This window comes from Tachypleus tridentatus, chromosome 7, assembly GCF_004210375.1.
Source record: "Tachypleus tridentatus isolate NWPU-2018 chromosome 7, ASM421037v1, whole genome shotgun sequence".
Lineage (NCBI taxonomy): Eukaryota > Metazoa > Arthropoda > Merostomata > Xiphosura > Limulidae > Tachypleus > Tachypleus tridentatus.
Window position 1 is genome coordinate 64,213,207 of NC_134831.1, and position 12,205 is coordinate 64,225,411.

General features: G+C 34.2%; 1 protein-coding gene across 4 annotated transcripts in view; it reads left to right on the plus strand.

The window, feature by feature from the left end:
* The first annotated feature begins 4,630 nt into the window (after window positions 1-4,630).
* LOC143255836 (calcium-activated potassium channel slowpoke-like) overlaps window positions 4,631-12,205 on the plus strand; it is a 143,033-nt gene continuing 135,458 nt past the window's right edge. For 2 of the 4 annotated variants that reach the window (XM_076512140.1, XM_076512141.1), the window contains exon 1: window positions 4,631-5,744. In XM_076512140.1, the coding sequence (XP_076368255.1) occupies window positions 5,388-5,744 (357 nt within the window). In that variant the 5' untranslated portion in view covers window positions 4,631-5,387. The remainder of the gene's footprint in view (window positions 5,745-12,205) is intronic. The other 2 variants (XM_076512143.1, XM_076512144.1) reach the window with 2 other exon arrangements.

Consider the following 12,205-nt stretch of genomic DNA (forward strand, 5'->3'; position numbering starts at 1 on the left):
CTGTGAAGGAAAATATATGACTGAAGCCCAGAATCGATACTAATTCTACTTTTTTAAAAGACTCACGACTAGTTTAAAATGTTACGAGCAGTTAAAGATAGTTTATTAGGTTTCACCATTTTTGGCATATTTTCTTCACAGTAGATGCTGCCTAAAGAAGCAACAAATTGAATATTTTTATTCATTCACGCATGATGAACCAACATATTTACCTTTTTCACTGTGAACGTAAAGAAATAGTTGTTCAACCCTCCAATTACTTCAAGTACCCCTTCCTTAAATAGCCTTGTTTAGCCCGCATCTAGTAGAGTTTCAAAGGAAAGGAAAGCGAAATACGAGTCATTGTTAGGTAAGCTGGTACGCAGCCCATACTACAGTTTCGTGGTTTCTTACAGTACTGTGAAGCTGAGTTTGCTCGAATTACCGTTTACATCAAAGTTTACTACTGAACTATTACACTAACAATCAGACATTACAAACATTTAATACAACATAAAATATGCTACTTCGCACCGTGTTTATTAGTTTGGCACAACGTCGTTGTTGTTATCCTATCTTAGTTTTAACTTAAGCTAGACAGGACCGAGTATAGAACCAGTTGAACACGAGATGAATAATAGTTGGTAACACAATATTTAGACATGCTTGTTTCCATAAACCTCACTTTAATATAATAAAAAAGAATATTTGTTGATGTGAAAAATGGCCATATGTAGCCGTTTAATTAGTATGTCCATACTGTGGATCAGGTAATTTTTGGTTCGTGTCCCCTTAGTGCGAAACAAAAACGTGGGGATGTGCGTGAACATTAAAATAGATAAGAGTTCGCGGTAGATACTGGTATCTAACTGTCTTGATCTATAAATTCAAAACTAAGTAACGCTAATGCAGATAGATCTTGTATAGTTTTATGTGAACATTCTAAACAAACCAACAAATATTAACATATATTTCAAAAATTACAATAAAAAATTGAGTTTACTCATAATAAAACTGCTGATACTTGGAAAAACGAATATTGAGTAATTTAATAAAAATATTGAATTTTTAATCGGTGCTAATTTAAAATGTTTATATAAAGGGCAAGCCAATCAATCCTGTGTGTTGTTCTTAAACTAATATTGCTTTCTATGGATCTGCTTATTGCTGTAGGTGACTACTTCATATTTTGGATAATTGGGTCGAATTAATTGAGTTCTATTTTCTGACCAAACCACGTTGTCGAATTTAGAGTATTTTTCTAATATTTTAAAGTTTCACATTACGTTATCAGTACCTTCCCCCTCTGCACGATAAATTAACGACTTATAACACTACAAGTAGTAGTTCCGTATTCATGGAGACATAGCTATGTTATTCCACCATATGGAGACATAGCTATGTTATTCCACCATGCAGCATTTTTAAGAACAAACAAAAACAAATATTTTCAATAGTTTAAAAAATCCAAACATTTCAGTGTTATGACTAATTCACCCATTCGTCTAAATAATACGAAGGATTGTGATTGGGTGTGTTTTTGATATTTAATGTATTTGCTATTGTTGTTGTTTCTCAACGTGATAACTCAACTGAAAACGTTGTCTTGACCGTTATTTTGAGAAGTACAGTTGTAACAACATGTAACATCTGAGAAGTCAAACAGTGCTTTCAGAGGTAGAACCCATGGGATTCGTTAAGACGCACATATAATCACTTGAGCAACTTTATCATACCTTATTAACCAAAATTAATAGCGACAATGGGAAAGATGGGATGGACTATTTTCAAAGGCAGCTTACCCGAGCCAAATACAATATTATTCGAAACCATTTAAACCCAAACACTTATATTTTAAAAAGTGTACTTAGCCCATATTAACAGTTCTGTTCTATGTTATGTTTACCGTATTTTTTTTGCGTTATCCAAACACAAACAACGGAACAAACTTATCTACCAAACGTTTAATGAAAGCTCAGTGTACAATTATTTGGTAACCTGACACATTTGCTTTTTGTTATATAGTTATTTGTTGCCTACAGATGTCGAAATTGGTATTCTGACCAAATATATTGGCAGTTGGGAAGTAATTCTTGGCCAAATACATTTATAACTGGTAAATGAGTATTTGCTTATATAATTTAATCATATTTAATAAGTTTTGTTACCTGCTAGCCAATTGTACAGGCTTAGACTGTTCAAAGTCAAATAAGGATTTTAGCAAGAATAATGCTGTTGATAAAGCAGTAACTGAGTAGTTAATGGATTTTCCTCTGCTAACCGAATTATTAGTATTCGGTAGGTACTCTGCAAGTCAACAGATATACCGCTGTGCCACTGGGAGGTTATCACTCAGAGGTTAAATAAACGACTTTTTTTTGCTTTTACTTATTTCTTTGCAGTATTCTGTAAAATATAAAAAGTGTTGTTTATTACACATATAATTAGAAGTTATTTCCTTTCACGTGATCTGGTGACGTTCATGACAACCTAAAACTACGCCTGTATAATCCACTAACATATAACCCATTATATATTGTACCAAAACCCCCTTGGAATACATTTATTTTGTTCTAGTTTTCTTGTATGGATCTCTGATTAACGATGAATATCAATTTCGGTTACAGTACCATTAAACCCCATTAGGATTTGGAGAAAAGAATGATAGACACGGAAGGGAAGTAAATGAATATTACAAGTTATCTTATTCGGGAAAAGTAAAAGAATGAAGCGACGACTATCAGCTAAACTGACGAAACATTTCTTTATAGGATCAGACAGGATAATGTAACTACACAGAAGTGTTTTAGAAGATATAGCTAAATAAATGGGTCTAAATATTTTACTGTTATAATATATTTCCTGATCTGTAGTAGATAACAGATGGATAAAATGTTAACTTTCGTATCTGGGTACAGCGTTTTTTATCGAAAGATCCATCAAGGAACGACGATGGACGAAACAAGTTAACAAACACATTAACAATAGAAATAATTAACACATGTTGACCCTTCAAGTGTCTCGTGCCTCTGACGTCACATATCCACACAACGGGAACACATGAAGAATATAAGAATGAGAAAAAATCAGGTTGCAAGTTAAACTAACTTTATACAATTAATTAGAATAAGTATGGACACCAACTACTGTATATGATTTAACAAAATCTAATAAGTCATATAAATGTCCTTTCAAGGGACCCTCTAGTGGCACAGCGTCATGTCTACGGACTTGCAATTCCAGAAACCGGAATTCGACAGCCGTGGTGGGCAGAGCACAGAATATCCTTTGTGTAGCTTTGTGCTTAATTACAAACAAATAAACAAACTTTTAAAGGTCAGTTCTTATCAACCGAACCTAACAGTAGTTGTAGTAAAATTCTATGTTAAATAAATATATCATTAATTGAAGAACCAATTTCTATTAGACAAGGAATTTATAATTAAGTTTACTAATATCGATCAGTCAAACGTAATCATTAGTTGGACTGTCATGTCTATTCAAATTTTTAATATCTGATGTAAATTGTCTATAGGCTAATATTCAAAATATATATCCCTTCTAACCAAGTACATCCGTATTTATGTACAATCCCCTTCTAACTAAGTATATTAGTATTCAACGTACAGTTGTTTTTAAAAGCACACATATCAATTTAATATAGGCGTACAGTTCTGTGTTAACCATAGATTACAGCAGCATCTAATGTACAATTCTCTTCTAAACTAAAAATATCTGTGCTTGAAGCACATGCAGGTGAATTTAATTAATCAAAATATAGTCGTAATTTTGTGAGTGATTTTAATGACGACTTTTTCAGTATTAAACGAAGTAATTGAAAAGATATAACACTCTATTAAGACCACCTTCAAAGCTGGTCTACCACAGTAGAAAAAAATAGTAATTTCGTTTTTCTCAAGATTTCGGTCCAGAAATATACATATATATTTATACACACACAGAGAGATATGTGACTTTTTTTTTCACTGATTCTACTTTTTGCTCCAATTACGTTACTACGAGAAACTCTATGCTATTTCGTTCTCGCCCTTGAATATCTTGTTTGACTATACTGTACAGAAACTGCCTGAACTAATAATATATCGGTGAAACACTTGAACTGTGTTTGATGGTAAAGTCTATAGAACCATTTACTCAGGAATGTTTTATCTCTTTGACAGAATGATGAGCTGTCAATGGTGTTTAATCTAGGTAAAGCAAAAAAAAAAAAAAAGAAATATATATAATTTAGGTTTCTTTCAGCACAAGAGAAACATGTTGATTGTTTCTCAACCGTAATCAATCCATCTATGTGTTTGTATGCCTATCTGCCTGCCTGTCTGGTTACCTAAATATATGCCTTTATCTATTTGTCTCTTTATGTGTCAGCCTATCTATTCAACTCGAGGCCTGTCTCACTCTTCAGCACCCGTGTTTTTTCTTTATCCGTCTTTCTCTTTTTTCCTACCTTTTTCTCTATGTTTCTCTCTTGATTTTTGCTTGTATGGGCTACATCTGTATGTTTCTCGTTCCCTGCTTTCATATCGATTGTCTCTATGTAACACGCATGTGCAGTATGACGACATTAGGACTACAGTATCCACAGAAACCTTTTGTGCAAAACCTAGAAAAATGTGGTAACGGGTTTCATTCATGTCTCAATTTCATTTCATTCAAATGGATATAAAACTTAGCATGTGCCTTCGATCTGGTCTATTTAAACAACAAACTACGAACAAAGCCGGTACTAAGTAAATTAATTAAATACTGTTTCTAACACAAACCTTTGCTGTTTGTACTAGCTTAATTCCAAATAGACAGACAGAAGGATGAATAAAAACAAAATCTTGGTAGCGCGAAAATTTTTATCTCGTCGTGGAAACAATCCGCTGTTCGGTTTAATATAGTTATAACGCATGCGCGAGTTCTCCTCACAAAGGCTTTCGCAGCGTGTTGACTTGAGCAAGTTTCCACTGGGAGAGATCATAGACCAGTCTGTAGCGAGTGAAAGAGACAACAGTTAAATAGTTGTTGCAACGTGTGCATTATAACCAGCTCATTAATCATCTATAAAAGAATTTCCGTTTGTGAAATGAACAACTAAAGATTATTAAGCTTCCTTCTGAAACGCAGGTTTAATTATAACTTCATTAATAATGTAATTAGTCCGTATTAACTCACAAACGTCGCCCCTGTCATAAAGCTAGCCACAGATACGAAGTTTATAAAAAAATAAAAGAAACATTTTTTAATTGATTATCCTTTCCGGCCCTCATGGATAGTCACATGCAATATCCTAAATGAAACTTCAAAACACGGTTGGTTCCTTGAGCTGTGACGAATGCAGCTCCTCACAGTATCCTGAAACACATCCTGATGTAAGAAGACTTAGCTGAGTATCTTCAGCAATGAGCTCGAGCGACAGTGTAGCAGCGGGCACGGACATGGTGCCCACGCTCCATCCAGACGAAGAATGCCTGAAGGAGAGAAAATGGTGGTGTTTTCTCTTGTCAAGTATCTTTACTTTTCTCTCAGGGCTGATAATTATTTTACTCTGGCGAGCATTTGCCTTTCTCTGCTGTTGCAAAGAAAAGTCCTCTGCCTCTTATAGTCAGAGTGTGGTGAAACAACCGCAGCAACCGAAGAGAGACCTTCACCATCAAGGAGACAAAGACAACCAACTCAACGAGATTGGCTTTATGACAGAAGCGAAGGACTGGGCAGGAGAACTAATATCTGGGCAAAGTACGACCGGAAGGATTCTGGTGAGTTAAAACAAAAGCTCTAATTATTAACTCTCTGTATTTATACAACGAGTTGAACGTTCATGATTAATGCAATGACGTAACGTTACGATCCAACAAATTAAGGAGAACCGCTCTAATAATTGTAGTTTATAATAAATAAGAGACTGTTAAAAATGAAAAATAATAATTTTCTTAAGAATATTTAATAGGTGCATGTACTTCAAGGACTGGTAAATATTGAAAAAAGATTTTCACATTATGTTCTAAAATATTTCAAATTATTCATTGCTATCTGAAGCAGAAGTATCACATAAAGTAACTAATAATATGTTTAATAATAAAATATATGTATAATAAGCCAGTATAAACAGCTAATGAGGTTGTGAGTAAGCTTACTACGATAGGTTACTATTTTGCAGTATTTTACTGCTGTCTCTGGGTGGCTATTGTAACTTAATTTACATACGTTAAAATTAAATACTACCATATGTAGAAAGTGGCAACGTTAATGCAATTGCTATACACTAGACTAGAGAGTTGAACATGAATCGATATCTTATAAAAACTAGAGTGTGGAACAGTAACTAGGTCGCTAATGACTATCAATATATAACAAAAACACCATTAAAGCAGCTACTCCAGGTCTCCTTTTACTACAGCTGCTAAATACATTTTCAATGTGTCATTCTGAATCTGGAATAAAAAAAACAAACTAGAATCAAACTTGGATCACAGTACAGGCTGAATTACCTCAAAAGGGGTGAAAAAGATATCAGTTTTCCAAACACCTGAATTCTTATGTTTGTTGGAATAAAACTGATATTGTTTGATATTTGGACGCAACTACTTTCCCTTTTAGGTTTACGTACTTTCTATGATGTACTTTACACACTTTCTTGATGGATACTGACACTACACTCTTTGAAGTAATTCATGATGACGGCTTTAGAATACATTACACAGCCTGATTCCTTACATGCTTATTATACACTCAAACGCGGCACGGCCAGGTGGTTAGGGAGTCGAGTTATTATGGCACTCGACTCGTGATCTGAGGGTCGCGGGTTCGATTCCCCGTCACACCAAACATGCTCGCCCTTTCAGCCGTGGGGGCGTTATAATGTTACGGTCAATCCCACTATTTGGTAGGTAAAAAAAGTATCCCAAGAGTTGGCGGTGGTGGTGATGACAAGCTGCCTTCCCTCTAGTCTTGCACTGCTAAATTAGAGACGACCAGCGCAGACAGCCCTCGTGTAGCTTTGCGCGAAATTCCAAAACAAACAAAGTCTATTAGTAAACAACATCATTTACTGTTTAAGTGTTTAACGTTTTTTCTGAAATCTTAAAACAACTTTCATTAGGTAATAATCGATTCAGTAAAATAGTTTAATAATGATTCTATAAAAATGCGTAAAAATAATAACATGATTAATGTATTTGTGTAGAAGCATGGTTAAAAACTCAAAGATTCTTTTGTTGTGCTCATGGAAGATTGAGCTTGCCTTGTCACTAATCATTTATCTTAAAGGTAATTGTATATTCATTACGAGCTACAACACAACTTTGAATCCTTGTAAGTTTGAAAGCAATAATCTACTACACCCAATTATATAATTAACACCATAAAATACCAGTGATAAGAACAGCTATGAGTTTTTTTGAGTGGAAGAATCCAGAAATTTTAAATTCTAAGCCTAATCGGTTTCGTACTTACACAACGTGGCAGTAAAAGAAGTTTGATTCTCTACAGGCTAAATTCAAATGTAACAAAATTTGCATATAAACATATAGTAGTGTTGGTGTGTTCCGGTTGAAATATAAATACTTACTATGCTCACGAAGTCCTCACAGGTATAGCCTGCTGGTTAACGTATTTGCTCTGCAGTAAACGTTGCAGTCATTGGTTTGATTTGTTTTGTATTTCGCTAAGCTTCACGCGGACTATCTGCGCTAATCGTCCCTACATTTGAGGTGTAAGACTGGAGGAAAATCAGCTAGTCATCACCACCCACCGCCAACTGTTGGGCTATTCCAACGAATAGTGACCGTCACATTATAACGACCCCACGGTTGAAAGAACGAGCATATTAAGTGTGAGGGGATTCGAACCCGCGACTCTCGAATTACGAGTCGAGTGCCATAATCACTTGGCCACACCGGACCCTTCCTCAGAGAGACACACTGTTTATATGTTGTTTCATTTTGTTCCAATCACTTTTCAATGAAACACCATTCCTTCATTTCTCTGTTGATGTACTAGAAACTTGGTAGGATTTTACTTTTGTCCAATACACCCAGCTAAGTTCTTTTTTTTAATTAAGGTATTTTTAAGGGTCCTATGGAGGTGAAAGTTCAAACAAACCAAAATGTTTGTTGACACTCCTGGGTAGTTATATTTACAATAATCAAGATGAAAATTGGCATAATTATAAATTTTTATGCTCCCAATACATTGTTGTATAAAAACTGAATTTGCATATTTTAATTTCTTTTAGGGGAGTCAGACTTTACAAAAAAGTAAAATTTTGGGGGTTTTGATCAAGTATTTGGACATATTTTGATCAATTTCCATGATATTTGATATAAAGACACTTTCCTATAGGTCTCACACATTAACAATGAACATTCGCCTCACTTTTTAATAGTTACAGGGAGTTTAAGATGATACGAAAAAGCATAATTTTAATATTTTTTGACAATTACTTCGTTGTATTTTAACCAATTTATGTGAGATTTGACTCAATTATAATTTTTCATAAGTTCCATAATAAACATATAAATGTATGAGATATGCCCATTTTTGACCATTTTAGGGCAGTTAACGGGTTAAATAAACCCATAATTTTTGGAGTTCTGGTCAGTTCCTTAATCTTTTTTCGACCAATTTACTTGGAGTTTGAGTTAAAATATATTATTTATAGGCCTCAAACAGAAATATAGACACTTTGGGAAATTTTGTCTTTTGCTTAGTCTTTCAAAGAGGAAAGATACAATTTGGATTCTTCGTGTGTGTGTCAACCAACGTACCTGGGATTTGGTAAGATACATTCTTGAAAGTCCCAAGCAATAATACAGACGGCTTCCGATATTGTTCTGTGTATTCTTTTTTCACGATTTCTCTGGTCTCAATATTCACCATGTTGGGATTGTGATAGAGAGACATGTTAGCCTCCTTAATAATACATGCATCAGTTTGTCTTCAGTATTTCTACTTGTCTGTGGTAGCCTCTATTAATATTAAGGTATACGCCTTCATGCACATGTTGGTATAAGATAATCTACGTTAGGTTTCCCGATATTATGTGAAACTTATATTTACATATGGCTTCCACAAAGGACACGGGATTTATATATATACGATTTTCTTTCTTTGTTTTTGACACTTCCATGCTTGTATTCTGTTTTCAGTGTAATTTGATAACATGTATTTAATTAATTAAAGAATTGTTAAAATATTTATTACGTATTCGATATCAGGTATTCATGTATATATAGTATAGTGGGTTTCCAAATCTTCAAATTTCTATCCCTTTGATATGTTAAGCGCTGAAATTATCTGATAAAAAACAAGTGTCGCATCGAAGTAACGTCTATTTGGACAAAGTCCAGTTAGAATTTCAGTTTCATTTGTTCTTGACTACATTGAGGTTTGAACAGATCTACATTTTAATTGCTAGATATCAAGCAATGTCTGTTTGAAAGGATATTTGGAACTTCAGAAAAAAACAGTCGTAGGATATTCACATTTAAAAAAAAAATAATAATGATTCACTTCTGGGTTTCATTACACGAGACAGCCGTAATAATATAACACTCCATAATTCTGGAAAGAAATGTTGAATATTATAATTTGTTATATATTAGTTTTAGTTATTAGGCATGTAGGACAATATTCAATTTTTCATAGTGACGATAGTGGGAGTTAGGTTGTTAATTAACCGGTTAAAGGTATGATGACATACCACCTATAAATCTTCACACAGATTTTTAAAAATACATTACGTTTCTAATACAAGCTTACGGTAAGTCGAATTTATTCCAATAGATATTACACCATATTTCTACTTAAAATTGAGTGTTTAATAATTATTTTGTATTGTCACATGTCACAGAAAAGCTTACAGGTTAATATGGGTAGTGCCATTCCTGGGATTTTTGAAGAAACATGACTTATTTATTGACATCCTGTAATATTAGTAAATAGCATGACAGAAAGTTGTCATAAATAAAATATGTGATGTCATGGTGTCTTTCTGCGCTGGACGTTGCCGAGTGGTTAATATACTTAAACTATGAAATCTAGGAATTGTGGTTTGAAACCCCATAATGGCAAAAAAAAAAAAATGTGCTCCGTATTTTGGGGCTGTAGACGCGCTATAAGAGTGGCGGTAAATCCCACTACTAAATCAAACAAGAGTAGCATAAACGTTGGAAGTGGAGCCATTTATTAGCTGTCTTCCTTCTAGTTTTTAGCTCAGATTCTGAAACAAACAAACAAAATATTTTGTTGAAATATCACGACTTTATTATGAATGTTTCTCAACTCTCTATATACGAGGGAATATCGTATGTTAATGTGGTTTTGAAGCTGGCTTATTTTATGCACGGGATATCGTATACCATTCCCACACCCTCAGTGGCACAACGTTATGTCTGCGAACGTACAATGCTAAAAATCGAGTTTCGATACCTGTGATTACCAGAGCACAGATAGTCCAATGCGTAGCTTTGTAACTACAAGCAAAGTTATATATTAATATAGATTCGAAGCTTCCTCATTTCGTAAGCGCAGACACAAAATACAGTCTAATGTCTTATTTATGTCTTGAACTTCCACATAAGCACCTACTTATGCTAGACGGAACACTTTTCTAGAATCTATCTAAAATGAAGTTTCGATAAACGCTAAATTTCTAAATGACGAATTTCAAAACAGTTGCGAGTTCTCTGAGTGACAAAAGATATAAAAACATTTATTCTGGAATAAGTAAAAGTGTTCAGTGAATCCAAAATTCAGCATTAGCCCAACTAGCAGTGGAAAGTTTTTTTTTGTTTTTTTGAATTTCGCATTGCTAGCCGTCCCTAATTTAGCAGTGTAAGACTAGAGGGAAGGCAGCTAGTCATCACCAACCGCCAACTACTCTTTACCAACGAATAGTGGGATTGACCGTCAGCCCCCACGGCTGGGCCAAAAGAGCAGCTGTTTTAAACGTAGTTTGTTGTTAATCAAGCTGTTATAATAGGATTGTATTTTAAGCCATTTCTGTCCTCTAGTGCCCTGTGAGATGAAATAGTATTTTCTGGTAGTCTGAAGTCTGAGCCATAAAGATTACGATACATTTTTTTTGTATTTTTAAAACAATTTATATGCCAGAACAATATGCATTTATGTGAAGTGGGCCTTATGATCATTATTGATGAGTGAAGCCTAGTGGGATTTAATTGTACTAATAATATTCCTAATTTGTTTTTTTACATTTGGGAGGGAGGAACATTAGTTGCTTGTTTTTCATTTTCGCCCAAAGTTACACCAGGGCTATCTGCGCTAGCCGTCCCTACTTTAGCAGTGTAAGATTAGAGGAAAGGCATCACCACCCACCGCCAACTTTTAGGCTACTCTTTTACCCACGAATAGTGGGATTAAACGTCACACTATAACGTCCCCACGACTGAAAAGGAGAGAATGTTTGATGGGACGAAGATTTGAACCCGCGACCCTCTGATTACGCGACATCAGTTGTAAACCAAATTTTGTAATCGAGCGATTATCGGTATCAGAAAGCAGAACTGTCAATCTGTGCGTTAGTCTTTATATAGTTATTGTGTAAGTTATTGGTCAAAGTGGCTAAATCTATATGCTGCTTGTAAGGAGTAGAGCTGACCTGATGAAGCTAAAATTTTGCGCTAATAATGAAATGAATTTTATTGCTTGATGTGGGTTACTTTTTATGACTCAATAAATAATAAAAAAGAAAAAAATATTTGTTTACGACGACTGTAAAGTTAGACTTCCTATCACACTTTCTAAAATTATAGATGTTATTATATATGGCCGTATCAATAACAATTAGATAATTTCATAAATTATCATGTTTCACATACCACATAATCTAAATTATTATAAGTTTGATAGATTAGTTTATCCTGCTGGTGGTATCAATTGCGAAGATAAATCACGTGTATATATATATATATATCTTATGAATAGAACTGGCCTTTCTCTTATGCTTTGCTCAGCTTACTGTTATTAACGAAGCGAAAACCTATACTCTAATTATTAAAGTTAGTTCTAGTACGTTGTATCTTTGCTTCTGATTATTAAGACTAGTTCTATTACGTTGTATATTTGCTTCTGATTGCTGAGGATAGTTCTGTTTCGTTGTACTTCTGCTTCTGATTGTTAAGACTAGTTCTGTTATGAGGCGATTTTGCTCTGGTTATTAAGGTTAATTCATTAAATGGAATTTTCACTTGTTATT